This window comes from Marmota flaviventris, chromosome 11 (genome assembly GCF_047511675.1).
Source record: "Marmota flaviventris isolate mMarFla1 chromosome 11, mMarFla1.hap1, whole genome shotgun sequence".
NCBI classification, from domain to species: Eukaryota; Metazoa; Chordata; class Mammalia; order Rodentia; family Sciuridae; genus Marmota; species Marmota flaviventris.
In genome coordinates this window covers 11238168-11262657 of record NC_092508.1, presented here as the reverse complement: position 1 = coordinate 11262657, position 24490 = coordinate 11238168, and the positions used below count along the sequence as shown (strand labels likewise).

Genomic DNA, 24490 nt, shown 5'->3' with positions numbered 1-24490 from the left:
ATAAGATTATTTTAAAAACTACATTTTTTCCAAAAAACAGACGCGTGATTTCATAGTTCATAATGATCATAAGAAACCATAATATTGAGAAGTTTGAATTCTTAGCCACCCCCCCCCACCAATTTTCAAACTTAGGTTTCTTTTTAAGAAATTACTCGGGCATGGTGTGATTCTGTGATTCTGTTTTAGAAACAAATGCAGAGATCGCCACTGCTTCGGATGCGGCAATCACATTTCCAGCTCTCTTACAAGGAAGCTCAGCTCAGTGTCCTTATAAAACACAATATTACAAAGGCGTGCTTTATTGAAGACTTCACAAGAGATGCACACCCAAAGGCCACTGTGGACAGTGCCTCCTGTATTCATCTCTGCTGGTCTAATTCCAGGTACAAAGACTTACATCATAGCTGGGAACCAGTTTAAGTGAGGGACTCAAAGTGGAGTGGGATGGGAGGGCCAGACAATAGGAGGGGTTATGAGAGAATAAGGAAAGTAGTTAGTACCTGCCCACTAATGCTCTCTTCTAAGAGAGCCCACTCAGGCCTTGTGGCAATGATGCTTGCACCTGACCCCACTCTTAATCATGGTTAATTGCTCAAGGGGTTGGGATCTGGTGTGTGACACTCAGCCAGTCTTTCCTTGAGAAGCTGGAATTAAAAACTAAGGATTTGGGATCCTGGACTACTGGGGCAGAAACTCAGAGGATTATCATGAATTGTTCAATGTAGAACATGCTGGAGTACAATCCAACCATATCCAGAAAGGCCCAAAAAAGATACTAAATAGGTGGTGATGAAACCAGTTGGTAGAGAGATAAGTTAAAGAACTAGACCATGGAGGAAAAAAAGCAAAACCCCATGCATTGCCTAAGGGCCTGAGCATTCCAGTCTGACAGAACTGTCTCCTGTTGGTGGGTTGCTGAGATAGCTTTTTCTTTTTAGATTCATGTCACTTCACCTCCTTGCAAACATGGTCTAACACAGGTACAAAAGAAGTAAGAAGAGGTAGCTATGTACTGTGAAGGAGACAAAGGGACTATCTACACTCATCAGTGAGCACAGGAGGAACGATTTCTGAATGCTGAAGGCTTACACCATCAAAATCAAATTTAAAATGTCCCTATTTGTGATCATTTCTGGAAAAGAGATCAAATTGCTTTCACTGAATAAGCATGCACAGTTCATGTTTTCTTACAGTAATTATCATTTATAAAGAGTCTCACATGTCTTATCAGATTTGAGAAGATCTTAGGTGGCTCATTGATTAGTATTTCAAATTTAAAGTTTTTTTTTTTATTTTAATTTGTATTGGAGGAGGAAAGGGAATAAAAAGGACTGTAGGAGTAATTGAATATAACTTTCCTAGCCTTGTATTGAACACACAACAAGGATTACTCAGCATCATATACAACCATAAGAATTGGATCCTAATTAGAATAAGTTACTCCAGGTATGTATGATATGCCAGAATCCATTCTACTGTCAAGTATAGCTAAAAAAGAACAAATAAAATAAAAAACTTAGAAAGTATATTAAAGTAATATATATTTGCATGTCAGACCTGTGAATTCACACAGTGAGGTTAAGGCTAAGGTTTAAAAGATGAACCATGTTAAAATAGATTTAAAGAAATATATTAACTTACTGATGATATACCCATAGTGAAACTGTTAAAGCTTTTTACACAAACATTGTAATTTAAGATATCCTGATTTTTGTTTATTTGTTGGTTTGTCCTAACAAAGGGTAAATGAAACATCTCTTTTTCTGAGGGTATTTTTTCCACCATTTTTAAACTTTCAATTTCACTTTCCCCCAATACCTGATGAAGGTGCAATGTCAGTTGTGTTTACCAGGCAACATTAGTTTTGGCACAAGATAAACTGAGACCTGTGAGGCCAAATCCAGTCTGCTACTTTATTTATTTTGTAGATAAATTTTTATTGGGATATAACCATACCCCCTTGTTCACATACTGGCTAGAGATGCTTTCATATTACAAGAGTACAGTACAGTAGTTGTGACTGAGGTCAGGTCCCACAGAGTTGATAGTTTTTATGATCTGGTTCTTTACTTGGGGGGAAAAAGAAATTGATGACCCTTGGCTTATGTAAAAACAATTATAAATTATATCTGGTTTGGGAAGTCATGGAACCCTAATAGCTGAGCTTATGAAGTAAGTCCTTAGAAGAAAGACTGGCTCCTGTGGGACATGGGGCTTCTAACCAATGGGGACACTGCCCACAGGTATGGAGCTGGTCTCCTTGCACCCAAGCTGCCCCTTGGGGGTGCTGTGGTTACTACATTTTCTGCTGCTCAGACCCCACTGAGGAGGTGGGAGCAGCTGAGAAGATTCGAGAAGATCTTAGGTGGTTCATTCATTAGTATTTTACCTTGGAATCTGGTTCAAGTCACTCAGCTGAGTCTGCAGACACCTCCTGTCTAGAACCCTTGGATCTGAGTGACAAATGAGAACCCTCTCTAAGGAGAGCCCCTTGGATGTTCCAGTTTGTTTGATATACTTCATTTATCATGCAAAAGATGACTACCCACAGTGTGCAAGCACCCAGGATTATGAGCTTGACAGGCGTCTACTGTGTTTCCAAATCATACCTTTAGGTCCTCTTGCTCCATCAATTCCTGAAAATCCAGGGGGGCCTGGATAGCCCAGCTCACCCTAACAATTTAATGAAACAAAAATAAGACCTTACTTGGGTTTCCAATGCAAGTGGCACAGGTATGACAGGGTCCAGTTATAATTGTCTGCTATCAATTTTTTTTTTTTTTTTTTTTTTGTATTTTGCAATGGTAAAGAAAATTGGAAGTGCATTGCAAGCATACTATCACATGTGTCTAGTTTTCAAAAGTCGATAAAACTCCTCCAGAATTAGAGCTATTGATGTCAACAATTAGCATACCATCCTTTATTCATGCTTACAGAACAGTAGATGTACCATAAGATTTGAATTTTAGGTTTTGAATGAACAAATCAATATTAACTAAAATAGAATTAAAAGTCCTGTTATACCATAAACTTTAAAACTCCATTTGATCCCAAAAGATGGATACTGAGTTGTTATACATTTTCTAGAAGTACAATACAGGCTACTACATTTATTATACATTGTGTTACTTATGTTACTTATGATTATGAGTATGTTACTTATGATTATAAATACCAAATGTGTTAAAGCAAAATCCGATGAGGATTAGAAATCATAATTTGGGTGGTTTTTCAGGATGACCTTTCATCCTGCTGAACAGCAGCCATGTGGCGAGTCTCTAAGGAGGTGCTTACAGCTGGCCTGGAGTGTGTGACTTGCTCATCTATAGTAGGGAAACCAGGCATGAGCATGGGTCGGGAATTTATGTTATACCATGGCCTTCCAGAGGACTCCATGCCTCCTTCTGTGATCCCTTTCATTCTGACAGCCTATGAAAGGGAAATGAAGTGCACTGGCAAATCAGGGCTCCTTATGGGATTCTAAGAGCAGAAAGGTTTTATTGTTTCCTCTCTCTTGCAGCAGTAACCCCTTACCTGGTCTCCTGGAAACCCTGGAAAGCCAATGATCCCTCTTAGGCCAGGTGAGCCTGGAGGACCAGGGGGTCCAGGAAGCCCATGCTGCCCATTTCGACCAGGCTCCCCTCTGTGGAATCCAGGTGGGCCATATCTTCCTGGCTCTCCTCTTCTCCCTTGCATTCCAGGACTTCCTGTATCACCTGATGAAGATGGAAGATTATAAACCTTTTGGCTAAAATTTTGTAGAATAGTTATGCCAAAGGGCTCAGTCCTACTTTTAAAAGACGAAGTCAAAGGCATTGGAAATTCTGACTTGCTCTAAACCACATCTCCATGGTTTTGATGTCCATGACCTCACTGTGAAAGAGGCTGTCCAGGAACAGATTCAGGACTACCAGAAGAAGGACAAAGTGTGCAGGGTTATTGGCTCCAATACACTCACTTTGCACATAAGGAAGAACTTAGCAGAGAAGTTGAAACATTTTCCCCTGGCAACTGGTCAAAGAGACAGCCAAGACAAGAACCCAGGCTTCATGCAGATTAAGCCTGAACTTGCTAGAAAACACAAATGTGGTTGTCAAAATCCTTTCTATGCAATTTTTCTAAGGACTAGCATCATGGCAAAGGGGTGCTTGTTAGAAAGACAGCATCCCTGGAGGCCTCAGGCCTATGGAGTCGGAATCTGAATTTCATAAGATCCTCTGGTGATTTGTATGCACACTGAGCTCTGAGAGACACCAAAGTGACCTGGATATTGAATACTATTCAATTTAACATCAACGACTACAAACAGAAGTACTTTAAACCTGACTCCAGTAATTTATATGTATCTCAAGTTGATCCTAGTTTGGAATATCCAAATCTATAAATATGTAAGAGCTTTAGTTAAGTGTTAGGATAGAAAAGCAAAAAAAAAAAAAAAAAAGCATCACAAAGTTCATTAATGTGTAATTTTATCTAAGAAATTATCTTTCCTGATCTCCATGTTAGTGTAAGAGTTCACTTGAATTATCTGCAAAGATGACATGCATGCCCACATATAGAAGCACAACACAATAGTCAAACTATGGAATGTGACATATATACACAATGAAGTTTTATTCAATAAGAATTAAGTTATGTCATTTGCAGGAAAATGGGTGGAACTTGTTAACAGTACATTAAGCAAGATATTTCGAATTCAGAAAGTCAAGGGTCGTATTGAGGTTTTCTCTCCTGTGGAAACTATAGAGGAAAAAGGAAAAGAAAGATGAGGGGAGTGGGAGCTCATGAAAATCAAAAGGAGATCAGTAGAGTAGACAAAAGGAACCAGAGGGAGGGGAAGGGGAGAGAAAGGGGAAATACTAGGGAATGATACTGGACGTTACATAGTGATAATGTGTGCATGCATGCATATGTAATAATGAATCCCACTATTATGTACAACTAGAATGCACCAATAAAAAATATGGGGGAAAAAAGAAACCTTGAATGTTTGTTTACCTCTCTCTCCTGGGAAGCCATTGTCCCCAGGAGGCCCAGCTTCCCCAGGTTTCCCCTTCTTGGAAATGATGGCCATCTCTCCTTCATTTCCAGGAGGTCCTCTTGCTCCTGTAGAAATCAGTAATGCCAGAGAAAAAACACACACCACACCTGTACCTTGTCTGTTGCTCACTTCACCCTCAGGTTACCAGCCACCATTAAACACTAAACCTACTCCACTGCATTAGAGTTGACGGGATGCACAATTTCACCAGCTTTGACCATCTGAAGGAAGGACTGCGCCTTCCGCATTCCTGTCCCTGCTGGTCCAGCCCTCGGGGACCACAGAATGTCTGCTAAGTTCAGCCAAATAGGTCCCAGAGTCTTCAGTGAGTTCAGACAGGTTTTAAAAACTCCAATCTACAAAACTGCCTGTTTTTTTTTTGTAAAATCTGATTTGCTCATCTGTCATTTCTGGCTCCATCTCTTCCCCTTCATTAACACCCTCTGTTATTTTCTTTACATTGACAGAATAGACACGTTTTAATGTGGTTTTCCAGAGACTTCCAAAAGGTAGGAAAAGGAGTAACATCTTCCTGCCAAACTTTGCCAACACTGTCCAGTGGCTGCTAAGCTCCTTGCAGTTCAGATCCGCCTTGGATGATTATTTATGTTTCAGTCAGAGTATTTGTACCACCTCGGTCAGCAAAGTTGGACATTTCAAAAAGAAAATTTCAAAGAGCCTGTTTATCACCACATCACTGGCATTCATCCAGTTTTTTAATTTCTATTGGAATAATTGGAGCATTGCAAACATCACTTTTCTAAGGTAAGAAAAGAGTGACTTTTAGACTCCTGAGTCTATGAAAGCAACTTGCAAGTTGGTAATATAAAACGAAAAATAGTAGGATGGATCAACTAAAAAGAAGAGGTCATTTAAATGAAATATGAGACTATTTACCCATAGAGCTTTAAGGGCCAAAATATTGTTTCTAAAAATGGCCAAAAGTTCTTCTTGACACTGGAAATGTTACCTTTACCCAATGCAGCCTCAGGACTGAGCGGTAAAAGTAAACTTTGAGCCAGGAGGGGCACAGGACATTTGAGTCAGTGCTCTTAAAGCTTAATTTTTTTCTTTTTCATAGTGATGAGACTCTTTCTTTAAATGAAACTTGGGGGCAACTGAACTCAAGGCGCAGATGAAAATCAGCTCATTCTAGTCCAGAGGTCTTCAAACTACAGCCCACAGGCCACATCCCTCCTGCTGCCAGTTCTTGTACAACCCAAGAGCTGGGAATGGTTTTTACACTTTTAAATGGTTGCAGGGGAATGGGGCAGGACATAAAGCACAAAACAATATTTTGTGAAAATTATATATAAATTTGTGAAAATAATATGAAATTCAAATTTCAGTGTCCAGAAATAAAAATGCACTGGAAGATTGTATTTTTCGTTTGTGTGTTGCCTCTGGCTTCTGTTCACCTGAAATATCATCTGTCATGCTCTTTACAGAAAAAGGCTACCAATCCCTGGTTTAATTGAAACAGAAGTTGGGGGACAGGGGCTTCCAACAGCTGAGAAAGTTCTCTGAAACCCATCATCTATAAGTCCATGTGTTACGAACCACTGATTATTTTTTTTTTCCTAATAATAGAGCAATTCATTTACCATAGTTGCAGGCAATACAGTTCAAAGGTAAGAAAAACAAATTTTGTTTAAAATTTTGAAACAATATACTGCAGAGCTAAAAAGAAGGGGAGTCTAAACCATAGATTGGTCCCATTTTATTTTTCAGAGGTCATATTTATAAGTTCTGATCAAATACCAGAAACAAACATTGTGCCTGGCTGTGTTGTTAAGGGCACTTACCTTTGACACCTCTTGCCCCCTGCTCTCCCGGGAAGCCAGGCCAGCCCTTGGCTCCAGTCTCTCCCTTTCTGCCACGTTGTCCTTCTGGACCTGGTTTTCCTCTCTCTCCGGGAAAACCTGCGAAGCCAGGCAGCCCCTGGGGTCCTGATGGAATGAGAACATGGGTTTTTAGGAAAGCATTGTAAGGCTGGTGTGGTGCTGGTGTCTGGGCTCTCGCAGTCCATGGAGAAATGTGAACTCCACACCTAACTGAGTTTGCAGGGACAGTAAACAACAGTTGTCAACTCTACTGCCTCTAATAGCTGTGCTCCCTCACCCAGTCCTATTTTCTACCCTCCAGACCTGACATGGAGGCCCTGATGATTCTTGGTCCTGATCCCACAGTGCTTTAAGAGGACCAGGGGATGGGATAAGGATGAAGACATGCATTGACCCTGACCAAGGGCTGTATTGGTGACCAGTCCTCTGAGCTGAAGTGTTTGTGGGTCCTTTCCCCATTTTCCTGCACTAGGACATTCTGCCACTGGAAATAACAATGCAGGGGCAAGAAGAAGGAAGACATCATTACGAGAAAGACAAAGTCAAGCTGACAGAACAGTAAATTCTTGAGTATGGTCATACATAAGGGCTTTACTTGCCAGTGGATTTCAAGTTTATAAAATGGGGAGAGATCATGGAAAAGCACTATTTACCCTTTGGGCCTGGAAGACCAGGCAGCCCATCTTCCCCAAAGGGTCCTGGGATTCCTGGAGGTCCTGGGAGTCCACCTGCACCTGGCAATCCTGGGAGCCCAGGGAGGCCCTTCATTCCAGCTGGCCCAGGAGGCCCCATATCTCCTTGCTGCCCTTTCCAACCTGGGGCACCTGAGACAAACCACAGTGAAGACAAGGGTTGAATGGAAAGCTGCCTTCACACATGTACAGCAAAACCATACTCATAGAAGCTTAAATTATGTATCTGTGGGCCAGGCGCCCTGGCTCACGCCTGTAATCCCACCAGCTTGGGAGGCTGAGGCAGGAGGATCATGAGTTCAAAGCCAGCCTCAGCAAAAGTGAGGCACTAAGCAACTCAGTGAGACCCTGTCTCTAAATAAAATACAAAATAGAGCTGGGGATGTGGCTCAGTGGTTGAGTACCCATGAGTTCAAACCCCGGTACCCACCACCCAAATTATTTAGCTGTGTCCCATGAAATAAAATCAAAACAATATTAACTAAAACAATGGAGCAACTTCTGATCCATCTAAGAATATGCTTTTCTGGATGCTACAAAAAGAAGGGGAGATAATGTGAATAAATATTTCCCAGGAGGGATGTGTGAAGATTACAAAAAAAAAATTAATTGAAAATGGCTAGGCATTAAAAACAAAATTTTATTTGTATGTGCTTTTAAAGGAGAAAAACTACTAGAACAAAATTGCTAGAAGAAAACTTTTCAGATGCTTCTTGAAGCTCTGGCCAAGTGAACTCCAGGTTGGCTGCTGGCTGTGGTGAGAGAATTGTAGAAATCGGAGCAGCACCATCTAGCATTACTGGCATTAGAGATAAGGCTGTAGTGGCAGGTTTTGCCTCAAGCTTGTTTAGATTTTTCAAGGGGGCACATCTTGCATTTGGACAAAAGCAATAATAGGCTGCAATAATAGAACCAACAATCTGAATAATGAAATGAGTATCATATTAGAAATAGCCCCTGTTATGTCTGAATGAGTTCTCCAAAATCCATATTAAAGTTTAACTGCCAGTGGGATAGTATTGAAAGGTAGGGATTTTAGAAGGTGAATGTCATGAGGATAGAGTCCTCATGACTAAGATTAGTGATCTTGTAAAAGAGATATAAGGGGTTTGGGGTGAGTGCTTGCCTCATATGTGTGAAGGATTGGATTCGATCCTCACCACCACATAAAAATAAATAAACAAATAAAGGTATTATGTCCATCTACAAATTTAAAAAAAAAAAAATTTGTTTAAAAAAAAGAGGTATGAGGGAGCTCTCCTTCATGCAAGCATGCACAGAAGTTGCCACCTCTGAGGAACAGATCCTCAAACCCCTGGTGCCTTGTCCTTGAACTTTCCAGTTTTCTGAACTATAAGAAATAAATTTTCTTTAATTTCCCTACAGCAGCCCCTTAGCATCTGTATTGGGAGACAGTCCTTCATAGGTCTCTTGCACTCTTTATGTCTTGCTGGGGATGGCAAGAATGCAAGGTCCTGATACTGTTTACCTGGGCTATTTCTTAAGATTGTGTTTGCAGAGAGCAACTGTGACAGATGGTATGGCTCCCCCAAGACATAAAGCAGGCTTGCTGGAAGGCTGCTACAGAGTTGTGGTTCCTAGGCTCAGCATCTCCCTCATTTAATGCAACCCACTGTGAATGCAGCCCCCCACACACTGTACCATGGGACTTGGCTGACACGGGGCAATGACATAAACCAACATGAAACTCAGGAATAATAAAGTGTTTTGTCTTTGATTTGAGACTCATGTTTCTGCCAAGATCCATAAGAGATCAAAAGAACAGATATTATTATTTTAAGTAGGGTAAACCACAGACCCCCTAGGTTTTCTCAACACCTGCTGACACTTACCTGGACTACCTGGAGCCCCAGGGAGTCCTGGTTGGCCTGGGATTCCTGGTGCACCTCTCTCACAGGAATGACCAGGCTCCCCTGGGATACCTGGAAATCCAGAAATTCCTCCTCTGCCTTTGGGACCTTTCAGACCTGGGAGTCCAGGAACACCAGCTACCCCTGAAACGATAGAATGCCTCCATGACATTCAATGCTTCAGACTACAGAGATGGCCTGTAATAAATTGTCCATGCATGTCAATACTGGAAATAAACTTTTCATCTGGACTCAGGGCTCAAATGAGCTAAATTTCTAAATGGATTTTTCTTATCATAAATGCAGTGAGCTCCAAATGAATGGAAAAACCAACCGTTGCTAAGTGAGTTACTTGATAAGGTTATGTGAGTGGCAAAGCAGTTACCTATGCAAATAAGAAACCACATGGTTCTTTCTGATTCTAATTAACCTCTACCTTTGCAGTAAGCTTTACACCAAATCTCTATAATACTTACAAACCCAATTTGCACTGTATGAATTTGCATTTTGTAAGAGATTTTATCACTTATACTGTCAAATTTCTATATTGGAAACACAGTTCGTCATCTTCAGAAAGAAAAGGAAAGGCACCATAATTCCGTACCTGAGCCTAAAAAAATATATTTTTCTGTTTTCATTGTATTTTGGTTCATTTGTTTACATTTAAAAATAGTAATGACAGTGCATAGCTATTGGATTATTAAAATAATTTGTGAACAATGCACATTAAATCTGCAAATGTTTTCTGCCTGTTGTAATCTTTACAAATATGATTTCCATTGCTAATAATTGAAAAGTATTTCTTGAGCGTGCGTGCGTGCATGTGTGTGTTTTACTTAACTCTCTTCATTGTTTCCAATGTTTCTTGCACTATGGATAATATGAGAGCATTTCTATAACATTCATCTTCTATTGAACATTTCCCTTGGATACAGTTTTTAAGTGAGAAAGTGGTATTATAGGATCTTACTGCTTTTCAGGTTTTTTTTTTTTTTTTTTTTTTTTTTTGCATGTAAGTATTTCTGAATTACAAACTACCATGTAAGCTCCCTGAGGGAAAAGACAGGGACTTATTTCCTCAGTCCCCTCCATCTGCCCTATACAGTTTCCCCTGTTATCCCCAGGGAATTGGTTCCAAGACTTCCTGTAGACACCAAAAGCCACAGTTACTCAAGTTCTTGTTATTAAGATGGCTTGGTATTTGCATATAAGTACACAAATTCTCCCATACACTTCAAATCACCTCTAGACTCCTTAGGATACCTAATACAATAATAAAGGCTATGTCAATAGTTGATATACTGGATTGTTTAGGAAATTATGACAAGAAAAAAGTTCTGTACATATTCAGAACAGGGGCAGTTTTTTTTTTCCCCTCAATATTTTTGGTTGATGGCTGGCTGAATCTGAGAATGAGGAATGTGGATAGAGAGGACTGACTACACTAACCTGTGCTAGTGGATACCTAACCAACGCTGGCACAATTAGGAAAAGACCCTGAACAGCATCTGGTCTGTAGACCACACTTAGATCACCCTCACCCAACTCAGTGAAGTTGTGACCCACATGTAAGGGGTCAGAATTTTTAAGACTGGAGTCCTGAAGGTGATCATTTTAATGATACCTCCCAGAGTACTTTTATATATAAAAACCTACAAACTCCACGCCGGATCCTGGAAAATTCCTTAGTGATTTCAGAAAACACCATGAACCAATGTCCAGACCATCTTCCCACCTTGAGTTTCACTGCCTGACCTGCTCACTCATCTGCAGCAAATGTCCCCCCACCCTGTCAACACTGGCAGATATGCATTGTTGCTGTGTGGGAATGAGTTGACCGAGCCATGCTCTGCTGTCCTGCACTTGAAAATAGCCAATAAAATGCCAAGGCATCCGAGGGGGTGCAGGTTGTATGAAATGTAATCAATGCCTACATGTGAGGAAAGGTGCTGGTGAAACATTTAGATTCTAGCTATCTAAAGCAAGATAGTCTAAATGTTGTTCAGGGCCTGTCCAAATCCGAGCTGGAGACCTTAGAACCCTCCTACCTTCTGTCCCTGGGCATCCAGGTTGGCCTTTGGGTCCTTTTATCCCTGGAACTCCTGAAAGACCTCTGTCTCCAGGGGGTCCTGGGGGGCCAAATGCATGATCTCCGGGGATTCCTTTCTGACCTTTCACTCCAGGTGGCCCAGGAAGGCCCGGCGGCCCAATAAGGGAGGATCCCTTTTCACCTCCCAAGCCTGGATCACCCACGTCACCACGAAAACCTATTTAACAACAAAAACATTTAGTAGTTGTGTAGAAGTATAGCACCATGCACATAAGAAGACTGATATTTGATAAAAACACACTTCTAAAATTTACAGGAGTAAGTACTTAATACTTAGGAGAAGGTTAAAAGGTAATCCTTAGAGAACTTAGTAGGTAATTTTGGTTTTGACACCCTTAGTAGGGAGATGAATTAAACTTTGCATTTTCTATAAGCCAATGACATTTCCCTCATTGCTTTCTTTCTCTGGAAAACATTCTGTCTGGACTGAGAAGTTTCAACCACATAATAAACAAGTAATAGCCTATAACTCATGCTTCCAGGTAGAAGGAGCCTTGACATTTATAAGATTATTATAATCTACAAATTATCACAACACATGTAAGGGTCTAATTTATCAAGAAAAAATGATTTCCCCATTACTGAGGAATCCCTAGACCACTTTCTTAAAGTCACCCATTTTTAGAAATATTTAAAAGTTCCCAACAGACATTCCCAAAGCAGAGAAGTACTTCATTTACCAGGTGGACCTGGTATTTCTGGTATTCCTGGTTTGCCCCTTTGGCCTTTCTGCCCATCCGGACACCTTGGTCCAGGAGCCCCCGGAGGACCTGGAAATCCCTTTGGACCTAAACAATAGCAACAAAACACAGGCTCAATAAAAACACAAATCAAATGGGAACAAAGAGGGTTTTTTTTGTTTGTTTGTTTGTTTCTTTACGTCTATGTCTCTTTTAGAGTATTTCTATTTTATGGAAGCAAAGATGTTGCCTTCCCTGGTTTACAAAATTATTTTATGAACCATGTCCTCCAAATAAGTATTTTGTAAAGTGATTTTGTTAAGGTACTTTCTCAGCAACTGTACTGTAAAGGATTCTTCCTGAAAGTCTTTGTATGAATATCACCATTGAAATGAATTCTTGGTATCCTCCTTTACCGTGTCTCAAACGCAAATCTGCAGGCCTAATCTTTCCTTGTAGGAGGGCCAGGTAATGGCCAGTGTCTAACCTGGTGAGAAAGCACCACAATAAAGGCCAAATTTATTTCCCTGCATCTTACTGCATCAATCCATAAGTGAAGAATAGGCACAAATTCCTGCAAAAGGGATTGAGATTTTACTTTAAACTGTTTGTGATTTCCTGCTAGGAGATATCTCAGTTAATATAACCTACAAATTGTGAGCTTCAAAGGAAGGCCAACTACCAACTTGAAGTTTGAGTGTTCACTTTCCTTGAAGCTAAGCCTGGTGAAAGCAATGAAACGTTTCTTATCCATTCATGACAAGGTATCATTAGAAGAGGAAATGAATGTTCATTCAGTCAGTTACCCAGCAGTTATTCACTCCGCTGATAAAGAATTATACTTCTACACTCTCACCACTGCCTTAAGGTGGGTGGAGTGTACTACCTCCTGCCCTTTGACGTGGGGCTTGATTGGCTTTGGCCAAGGGGACATTAACAGCTATTATGCAATACAAGGTATGAAGTGAAGCTGTGAATCTGGGCCTGTCCTTTTGCATTTCTGCAAACCCATGAGGGCTCTGCTATGGCTGTGTGGTACAGAACTGGACTTAACCTGGAGCCAGAAACCAAGCCAACAGACTCCATCTTAGATCAGTGGAATCCCCACCAACCTACAGACCCATAAGAAAGAAAATAAATGTGTGTCCTTGTAGCTCATTGAGATTTGTCATCATCATGATAAAAGTAAATGGCTCTAGAGGGCAAGAGAGAGTTGGGCATCATTTAACCTTTAGCTACTTTTTGTACTGACGTAAGACAAGAAAAATCACCTTTAGAAACTGTGCTAGTGCTTAATGAGTTGATTTAAGTAGACTCTAAAGAATAAAAATGAATTTGGCCAAATCCCTGATACAGATTTGGGTTTAATTCAGCTAAGAACAAGTGATTGATTCAAATGAAGCAGATGCATGAAAGTGCAATCAAGAACACAAGCATGTGGGATTTTTCAGAATATGTCTGATCAGAAGCATGTCCTCTTGGAAAGTTGAATGAAGTGAAAATCACAATCCATAAACAAGTGATCCTCTTCAGAAACAGGAAGAAAAGGAAGACACAGCTTTAAAATTCTCAGAGGACATTGTAGCTGATATGTGATTAGATCAAGGTAAATTCTGTGCACCAAAATTTGAAAAGCCCATTCAGAGTGGGCCCAAGCCAGTAGGCTAGGGTTCCAGCTATAAATTATTCCAAAGGCTGTTTTCCCCTAGTCCCATTAGCCCTTAAAACATTATAATAATTTTACAAATATTCTAACTTGATGTCAGGATTTGCTATTGCTTTATCTGTCTTGCTGGTTCTTTTGCTCTGGAAGTGTATAAGACAATAACTCCTCACAGATAGTACCTGGAGGTCCATCAGAACCTGGAGAGCCGGGCCTCCCAGGATAGGTTACATTACAAAGGATGGTGTCACCTGGAATGAAAAGAAGAGAGTCATTTACATAACTGCAAGGTGAGCCCCAGGCAAGGTAAGCCTCAGTGACAACTTGCTTAAGACCTGTTCCCCTATGTGTAGCACATGTAGAATTCAAAGGATCACCTGAATGACACTTCCAAGTATCATTCAGTATATTACTTAAATTGCATTAATCCAAGCTGGGCTCAGTGATGTGTGCCTGTAATCCCAGTGGCTCAGGTGACTGAGGCAGGGTGATCACAAGTTCAAAGCCAGCCTCAGCAACTTAGCACCCTGAGCAATTTAGTTAGACTATGTCTCAAAAACAAAAAAGGCTGGGGATGTAGCTCAGTGTTTGAGCAGCCCAAGGTACAATATCTGGGACCAAAAAAAAAATGCTTTTATATCAAATTTTGAGAACTATCCTGAAATCTGAATTTCAGCTGTCTGAAACATTATCAGCATAATGAATATAAGAAAGACACTGTTTCTAAGTATGTGTCCATAATCTAGAAAAAACCAATGTGCTCACAGATCCATAGGCATCTGTACTAACAGGGCCCTTGGTATCCAACATGACAGAATCAGAAGCTTTAACAAATCATGAAATAGCACAAGGCCCCCAAACAGAGTTGAGAGTTGGCAACTTGTTTGCACAATATAGAATTATACAAATGAAGAGACTGAACTAGACACCAATAAAGCTACCATTCAGTGAGGGCCTGCCATGTGTCAGGTACTTTAAATATATTGTCTTTGGTTCTTTTAATGACTAAGCAATGTAGCTGTTATCATCCCCATTTTAATTGGTGAGGAGAATAAGACTTCAAGCCTGTGCCTTGGAGTTCCAGGATCCTACTAAAATTGAAGGTGTCTCTTTTGTAAAAGGAATATCTCACAATTTATTACTACATATAATTTCAAATCCAAAACATACAAGATGAGTACAAAAATCTGTCACTAGCTCTGCATGACATGGCAGAAACTAAGGGAACAGTGTTTGATAGAGTAATTGCAAGAATAGGAATGTATTAGTCTCAGAAGTTACTGAGGTGACCCATTCTATGCTAGCGCAGTGGGAAAAAAAATATCAGATGAATAAAAATGATGCACCAGGCACGATGGCCTAGTCTGTAATCCCAGTGGCTCAGGAGGTTGAGACAGGAGGATTGTGAGTTCAAAGCCAGCCTCAGCAACTGTGAGGTTAAGCAACTCAATGAGACCTGTCTCTAAATAAAATACAAAATAGGGCTGGGGACGTAGCTCAGTGGTTGAGGACCCCTGAGTTCAATCCCTGGTACCCCTGCCTAAAAATAATCATGCTAGAGTTTTGGGGGTCATTAGACTTACATCTTTATCTTGTACAAAAACTTATACCTTATCAAATACAAAGGTATTTGTTAATCTATATTGTCAAAGCAAGCAACAAATAATTATTTTATTTTAAAATCTCAAAATTAACAATATAGGCCAAGATATATGTACATTATAAAAGAAATTTTAAATAAAAATTTTTGGTCACCTTCCTAAAAGTTTCAGCTATAACCCTGAAAATCATTTTATTCTGTGAAAGTCACACAACTGTCAAATATATTTAAAATTATCCTCTTTTTTTTCTTCCCAGAATGCTTACAACTGGTTTTTCATGAAAAATGATTCTTTTAAATGACATACTAGTGTTTCTTTTATTAAAATATACTGCATTATCTCAAAAGATAACAAAAAATAGATACTTTGAATATATATGCATATATATAATGTATATATATATATATATATATATATATATATAAATGTATAATTTTAATATAGTCAAACTATATGAGTTTATACTGATAAATGAATGAAAAGCAATTTTGGTATGCAAACAAATAAATCAAGAAAGATAACTAGGTATTTTAAGAATTTGCATTAAATATTGATTGTATTGCAATCTTGACTACCTGCAAGATACAGAGAGTGCCTGGGTAGAATTTTATTTATCTAATAAGCCATACCTATAATCACTTTGCCCAGCAGAGACTCACTATAGCTCTCACAATTTCACTTAATATTCTGCCACAAAAGTATTCAAGATTACCTTTCTGCCCCTTCAAGCCAGAGGGCCCCCTCAGACCTGGGTGGCCTGGAACTCCTGGTGGACCTCTCTCTCCCGGTGGACCAGGAAATCCCAGTCCTGGAGGCCCCACAGGTCCTGCTTTCCCAGGGGAGCCTGGTAGTCCAGGAAAACCTTTACCACCTGGGGCTGCATCTTCATGATCCCCCTGGGAATGTTTATATCATAAATCAATTACCAATCTTTGAAAGTCCATGAACTCAAAGTAGTCATTATAGTCTATAGAAACAGGTAAAAAGTTCATTAATTCCAGGAGACAGTTATTCTGTAGCAAGTATAATTTAAAATCATTCACTTTGATTCTTCCAAATATTTTACAAATATATTTTGTATATTTACACACATATTTATGATATGAATGTGTGTGCTATCCCTCAAATACACAAAATCAGGTGCATGATGTACCTTAAATACAGAATAAAGATTTTATGTAGAACTGCTCTCTAATATCAAATATCAAACAATTTAGAAATAAGTAAATCAAGGGATGTGGTGGGCTTATGAATCAAGTGATTTCTTATGTGTTTGAAATTGTTTGCCTGCATTCTTATGTGAAGGTACAGGAATTCACTCCATCACCCTCTGTATCTGTGGGCAAAGAATGAACAAATACTTTCCCCTTCTGCATGAGAATTTGACCTTTGTTTGACAGTCAAGCTCTGTTTTTCTGGAAACCTGATAACAATCGGATAATCAACTGTATTCCTAGGCAACATTGCTTAAGGTAAAATGGATCCTTGAATGCAAAGTTTGCATCTGGTCTGGAGGGACTTAAATACCTGTGGGGAGTCTTTACAGTTGATAATTCCCTGAGTGGTAGCACCTATAAATGGCATGTCTGCAAGCTGCTAGTTGAGATGGCACCCTGTGGGGCATGAGGCTCTCAAATCAGGGCTGCTCCTGCACCCGCCATATGCAATTTCATCTTCTTGCCACTACTGAATGAACAGCTGCAAGGATTCTCAACTGTGAGGGACACCTGGCACTGTCCTTTGGCAAGTTGAGAGTCCTATTTTCCAGTGTCCTAAGTGGCCTGACCTCAAAGTGGTCTATATTAATCTTGTGGGTCTGAATTGTTTCAATTAATCTAGGAAGAACCATTCTCCCCAGTGTGTGTTGCACAAAAGTAGATGCTGTAGAAATTCCTCTCCCAATTTGATCTGTAAATACATTGCTTTTTCCACATTTACATGAGTGCATTAGGACAATTGCCATTTGGTTTCCAAATGGTTTAAGAGGAACAGTGAATAAAGCAACAATTACCAAACCTAAAACAGAGATCATTTATGTACTTGATACCAGCCAAAGGCCATAAAAGCTATAAACACCACTGAACCCAATTTTCAAGCTCTGTCTCTTGTCCACATGTATTTGTTTGAAGGGGTTTCCTGTAAAATCAGATCATGGCCCTTCCTACTATAACACTCTGATTTCTCATCACATGTGGCCAGCACATTTGGATATAAAACAGACTGAAATTTTCATTTCTATTTATCCTGCTTGATAGGTGGACAACCTTGAGTGACATACCTTAAGCCTCCATTTCATTTCTGCAAAACTGGGAAGATGACTGCCCTCCATTAAATTGCTCTTACCGACACCCCAGCCCAGTCCCTGTGATACTATATTGAGCTGCATCTTGGTAAATGGAAAAGGAGTAAAAAGATATGTGTGTGTGTGTGTGTGTGTGTGTGTGTGTGTGTGTGTGTGTGACTGTATTACAAAGGGAAAATAAATGGCAGGAGAAGAGGAGAAGTGCACATACCCGGGGTCCCGGATCCCCCTTTTCTCCAGCATGTCCATCCTGACCATGTTGTCCATGCTCTCCTGGAAACCCTGGGGGCCCATCAGGTCCTCTTTCTCCTTTGTGCCCTAGAAACGGAGGCCAAAGGACATTCAAATTCTTATCAGCAGGGATGTAAGTAGAAGGAAAGCTTGGACTAAAGATTAAAACAATGGCTCGACCCTTGTGTGGGTTGGTAGAGTTTCCTGAGTGTCTCAGTTGTTGACAGTCACATAAACCATGACAAAGCCAGAGGGGAAAATGACAATTGTCTAACCATTTGAATATCTCTCTCTCTCTCTCTCTCTCTCTCTCTCTCTCTCTCTCTCTCTCTCCCTTCCTCCCTCCCTCGTTTGTGTGTATGTGTGTGTGTGTTATTTACTGGGAATTAAATCATTTTACCACGGAGCTAAGTACTCAGCCCTTTTTATTTTTTTATCTTGAGACAGGCTCATGATAAATTGCCTAAGTTGGCCTCAAATATGTTATCCTCTTTCCTCAGCTGGAGTCACAGGTGTGGGCCACCTAGCCTTTCACATGTTGTTTAGGTAAGTCAGTGAATTACCCTCTCCCCAAACTGCTCCATGCTAAGTGTCGGTTACAATTAAAACACTCTGGACTAACACAAGAGACTATAATGCAGGAGCAAAGAGAAGGCAATTCAAAGGAGGTTTTGTTTCAAACCCAAGTTCAACTACAATGAGGATTTGAGTATGTGACTAAAGAAACATTTATGTTTTCAAGTAAGACAGGGGATTTGGAACTAAACATTCACACCGCTCTATGAAGGGCAGGAAATATTTTTTTTTAGGCAATCTCAACAGTCCTAAATTATACAGAACTGAAATAAGGGAAATAAAAGCAAAATCATGGACCATATGTCATTCATAAATGTCAGGGGGATAAGTGGCTGATCCTACTCACCTTTAACTCTGGATACAACCATGTCACCTTTGGCTCCTTTGTCACCAGGGCGTCCCGAAGCACCAGGTTTTCCCTTAGTGAAAAATAAGAGCAATAATGAGATTCGTTGTGATGGATCAAAAGTTATTCCCATTCAAAAGTCACAAACATTCATATATATCTAATCTCTCTCTGTTTTCATCCTAAATCTCTTGTTAAAGATTCTAGCATGTCGTTCTTAGTCTTGCTTCCCAAGGTGGTCCTCCCTTATAAAAGGCTTTCAACGTACATGTGAAAGGCGATCAAATCTAAATAAGGTCCATACCTGAGTCAATAGACTAATAGTCATTAGTGTTGATTTCCTAAGCTTAGCAATGTGTGATGGTTACATAAGACACCATGGGGGGGGGGGGGGCTGGGGAAAGATCTATGGAAATCCCACATGATGGTGCAAGCTCTTGTGAGTGTTTTACAAATTACCTTGGGGCTGGGGTTGTGGCTCAGTGGTACAGCGCTTGCCTAGCACATGTGAGGCACTGGGTTCGATCTTCAGCACCATGTAAAAATAAATAAAAAGAGGTATTGTGTCCATAAAAAAAAAAAAATACCTGGGGCTATGTACTGTAGACTTGAGAGCAAAGAGGGTGAGTTAAGCAAAAACGTTGCCACAAAGCTGAAGGCAGAAGTCTGTCATGGAACATTGACTGTTGGGGAAGCTGAGAAGCAGGAGCAGGGAAACAGGCCTTGGCCTGCACATTGCCTCTGTCCAGCAAGGAAACAGCCAGGTCTGACGGGTGAGCTCAACACCTTTGACCATCACGTTGCCCTATGTGAGACCACTTTTTAAGTGCTACATATTACTGAATACCAAACCACCTCAAAATTATGGAAACCTCTTTTTGGTATAGTAGGCAGCCACATGCCACATCAATGCCCTTGTAAAAATGCTACATGTAGCATGACCTTGTGCATCTAGTGACCTGGAGGATAAAAAGCAGGAAGGAGGGGGAGTGCCTGAGTATGTGTGTGTGTGTTAGTTAGTGGGAATTAAATCACCCTGGGCACTGCTCCTTTGTCTTATTTTCATACAGTCTAAAACCATGTTCAAGGCTGCTTCATTTTCTCTTAGTTGGCCACTAATTTAGAAGCTGTGAGCTGTAAATGGGAGGAAAGGTATCAGTAAGGATAAGGTTCATGGCAGCACCGAGCAATCACAGAGAAGGGGAAGCCAAAAGTGGACATGACAGGCATCAAAACTCGAATGGGCAAAATGGCTGAGAGCTGTTTAAATGTAAAGAAAGAACAGCTCCATACCTGTGACTCCGCCTACCCCGCACCCTGAGAACATCGCTGCAGCAAACCACCCTGTCTGAACTCAGTCTGTGAGACATGGAAACAGAGAGTGGGACAAATTTCTTATTAAATAGGTAAATTAGAAAAAGAATCTTAGCAATCATAAAGTGCTAATAGGGGTTAAGTGTTACTTTAATCTTAATTTGTACTAAGTCATAAGTGATAACAGCAATAGGCCAAAGTGTGGGTATATAGTATTCTGTGGAGGCAGATAAAGAGAATGTCTTTCGGGTGGACAAACTGTCAAGTCAGAAATCTATTCATATAGCATCGCACCAATATCTCTCCAAGGAGAGAACATGTGGGGTGTGCTTCCTAAGAAGCCCCTGGTGCTCTGGAAATGATCCCAGCCTGGGAGGCCAAGCAGGTTATTATTGAGCACATTGGAGACTTTGAATGGACTAGGGTTTGTTTTAATGTCTTATGGATGTAGGATTTTCAGTACAAGGTCAGATCATAGGCTTACTAGAGCTAGTCTGGAAAAAAGTATCAGTGTTGTCTTTAGATATCTTTAAAGAAATATTTACTAAGATGTTACTGAACACTTTGAAAGATATGAAGTAGCAGACATTCCTCTGAGTACTGAGGGTTCAGCAGCTGACAAGACCTTCTTGCCCTGGTGGCATCTAGTTACTAGCGAAACAGGCGTTTAACCTAAGAGATTCCTGGGCAAAACTTCTTCAACGCAGCTTTGGGATTGAGAGCTATTTCTCACAGTTCTAACACCTGAAATCACAACCATTTATGTTAATGCAAGAAAAATTCCAAAGCAGCAGAGGTTCCTCTCTGCAGGGCACATTCAAGTTGTCATGTGCACAGTCTAGATCAGAGACTTCAGTCACAGATGCCTAGAGGTTGTGCCTGTCCCAGGGAAGCTGGTGGGTGACATGGTGGGAACCTGATAGGCACAGCCATCTCTGCAGACATACCCAGGCACTGGGGGAAATATATTAACCTTGTCTTCCTGTGTGTCCAGTTTCTCAAGGAAAGCCATCCATGTCATGTTAATAATTCTAAAGAAACACATCAAGGACACAACCACATGCCTCAAGGGTCAGATTTAGCCCATGACAACTTGTGACATCTGGTTTGCTCCCAGATTCCTCGGGGACAGTGACCCTGGCTCTTTTGTTCACTAGCATGTACCTGAGAGCTCTCAAAACAGGGCTCTACTGAATATTTACCAACCAAATTGTAAGACAGTGTTGCTATACCCATTTTATCAATAATATGACTAAGGTCCAGAAGACTGCAGAGCTCACAGATGTGAGAGATGGGATTGGAAGCTGGTCTTCCTGTTCCCTGGCCTGAGAGCCTTGCAGGAGAGCATCCTGGTGGGAACCTCAACCCAGGCAGCACTTGTAGGCTAAGGCAACAGATACAAAGACTTGGTTCAATCACAGGGAAATTGCAAAGAACTTTCTTTTCTGTTTTCTAATTTCCTACCAGTCTGTGGCTGCAGGCCCAGGGACCAGCCCATGAGAGAAGAGAAACTTGATAGTTTCTGTGGTCCCTTCCTGCTCTCCTCACATCTGCCTCTCCTTCTTTCCCACTCCTAGTGGTTCATAGTACAGTCCTTGTCCCTGGCTGTGACTACAGTGAAATGGATTTTGTGCAGAGAAGTCACAGGGTCAGAATCATACTGAATAGGGCATCAGAAATGGGGCTAGTTGGAAAATGCAAGCCCTAGAGCAATTGAAATAAGCAAACCTTGCCCAGGATAACCCTGCATGACCATGCTCAAAGGTGCTTGCCCTGAGAAGCAACTCAGTGTAAAGCCACAAACATATTTTAGAGCTGTCAACAATGTCATTAAGATGAGTAAGTATCCACACATGAAAACAGCTGTGATAAAATGTTGAATTAAAAAAATAGCAAACTTAAAAATGCAAATTATTATATAACCATGTTCATTCAACATGTAGGCATCAAGGACCAGCTTCCTGTGAAGTAGACTTTGTGAGCGTGCTTTATGTGATGAGAGAGGGACTTGGAGACCTTAATTGTCACCTTTGCTTTAAGCCCTCAGATTGGAACCTTCTTTACATGATATATTTTTTTTCTGGGAGAAATGAAGAAGAGTACTTTGGGCCTGATGGTCAAGCCCAGGTTGCCCCAAAATTAAACTCTTTAATAAGGAGTGGACAGAAAGGTTGACCATAGCCTCCACAGAGGCCCCAGTGGTCTTTGATTTTATTCTGAGGGGTCAGACAGCAGAAAGTCTCATTTGTAACTCTTAGAAAATAAGAACTTGAACTAGGTCTCAACCTTCTGGCACTGAACATCTCGCAAACTCTGACAAAGCCAGTATCTGGACCTCCAACCCAGACCTCTTGTCTGAATCCTGAAGTTGAAATCCTCCCGCTGCCTCCTTGACATCTCCACTTGCTTGTCTAGTAGACACCTGCTTGTTTGGAATGCCCCACAGGCACTGCTTCCTTCTCCACCAGTACCGGCTCCTTCCAGTGTCTTCTCCATCTCAGTCTAGGGCAACCTTCTTCCAAAGACTCAGGCCAAAAACTCAGCTGCATCCTGGACTTCTGTTCGTTCTGTATCCTCTGTTCAAGCTAACAGTCAATCTGTTGCTTCCATCTTCAGAATCTACCTAGGATCGGACCACCTCTCACCCCTCCCAGCACCACCACTTTAACCCAGTGTCATCAGGATTCCTTGGCTAAGCTTCTCGCTTCTTCCCTTATCTGTGGTCTTTTCTGCACAGAAAAACCAGCAGGAGTGATTTATTCAAAATGAATGTCAGAGTGTGTCTCTTCTTAAAACCCTCCCCTGGCTCTTCATGATGCCCAAAGCTCAGATCTACCTCACCTGCCAAGCACCATGCTCTGCAGCCACACCTAACTCCAGCCACCTCTTTGAGGCCATCTCTTCCTGCTCTTCCCTCATTCTCACTGGAGCCACACTCAATGGTGATGGCCTTTGTCACCATCTGCCATGCCCTGAATTTACTCACTTATCTGTTACATGTTCTGTGTCCTTCCTGAAGCTCTGGGAGGGAAGGGACTGTTCTGGTGTCCTTCCCAACTGGAGCAGTGCCTGAAACATAGTAGGCACTTAATAAATATTAATTAGTTGAATAAATGAATGATGAGTGGAAGAATGAATGAAAATAGGTAAATTTTTAAATTTTATTTTATATTTTTATTTAAAAAAATTTAGTTGTAGATGGACACAATACTTTTATTTTATTTTAATCATTTATTTTTATATGGTCCTAAGGATCAAATCCAGGGCCTCACACATGCTAAGCAAGTGCTCTACCATTGAGCTACAACCGAAGCCCCAAGTACCTAACCTCTTAGTCATTAAGATGTTCACAGGTTCAAAGCATAAAATATATATCATATTAAGACCTAGAAAGAGGCCCATTAAATTCTCTCTCTGTCTCTGTAGCTGGAAAGATTCTAACTAGTAGGAGGTACTCACTGGTGGCCCTGGAGATCCTTCAGGACCAGGAGGGCCTGGGTCACCTCTTTCTCCAAGAAAGCCAGGCAGTCCTAAGTCTCCTTTACTCCCTTGCCTCCCAGGAAGTCCTGGAGGGCCAGGCGGGCCCACAGGACCAGGTTGGCAGGCACAGAGTCCTTCATTTCCTAGGCAAAGGATAGAAGATATCTTTGTCACATTTCCTGAACAAAATCCCCAATAAGAGCTTTACTATACAAAAACAGTCGTGTGAATACAGAACAAAAAGACTCTGATGTACACGATTCTTATTACAAAGGATTATGAGGGATATAGCATGGGGCAGGTTTCAGGGGTAGCTAGACATGCTCCCTATGAGGTGAGGTGAGTATATATAAACTCAGGGAGTGTTTCGGGTCTTAATGAACTCCCCCTAATAAATTCTAGGGAGAAAACTGAGATCCAATTCCACTGAAGGATTGAGAAGTCTTTATTTGGTTTCCATTGAGGAAACAAACAAATAAATAGGAGATAAACCCTGAATAATCAAGGAAACAAAATAATATATAAAGAGGGATTATTGATGGCATTGCTTATGACAATTGCTAATTCAGCACAATGCAATGCCAAGTCATCAGGACTTTTAGTCTTTAAAAAGGCCTTTAGGTGAAACTCCTCAGTTGTATTTCTGTTCTATTACTACCTTAGTTGCTCAAAAAGACTCAATTACATTCAGAGTGGAGAAACATAGAGGCCCAGGCATTCAATGAGTCTGGAAAGT

The 24490-nt window shown here is 40.8% G+C and overlaps 1 protein-coding gene and 1 non-coding gene across 2 annotated transcripts in view; one reads left to right on the top strand and one right to left on the bottom strand.

Moving 5' to 3' along the window:
• Col4a4 (collagen type IV alpha 4 chain) overlaps positions 1-24490 on the bottom strand; it is a 118245-nt gene that overhangs the window by 43039 nt on the left and 50716 nt on the right. The window contains exons 21-33 of the mRNA XM_027941922.3: positions 23734-23897; positions 18961-19033; positions 18019-18125; positions 16218-16401; positions 14087-14155; positions 12242-12349; positions 11500-11718; positions 9434-9595; positions 7542-7712; positions 6850-6993; positions 5002-5109; positions 3538-3719; positions 2613-2676 (exon numbers count right to left, since the gene is read on the bottom strand). Of these exons, the coding sequence (XP_027797723.2) occupies positions 2613-2676; positions 3538-3719; positions 5002-5109; positions 6850-6993; positions 7542-7712; positions 9434-9595; positions 11500-11718; positions 12242-12349; positions 14087-14155; positions 16218-16401; positions 18019-18125; positions 18961-19033; positions 23734-23897 (1755 nt within the window). The remainder of the gene's footprint in view (positions 1-2612; positions 2677-3537; positions 3720-5001; positions 5110-6849; positions 6994-7541; positions 7713-9433; positions 9596-11499; positions 11719-12241; positions 12350-14086; positions 14156-16217; positions 16402-18018; positions 18126-18960; positions 19034-23733; positions 23898-24490) is intronic.
• Positions 15083-15215, top strand: LOC114097988 (small nucleolar RNA SNORA66). The gene has a single exon (XR_003583653.2). It is a non-coding gene; the product is annotated as a small nucleolar RNA SNORA66 (small nucleolar RNA).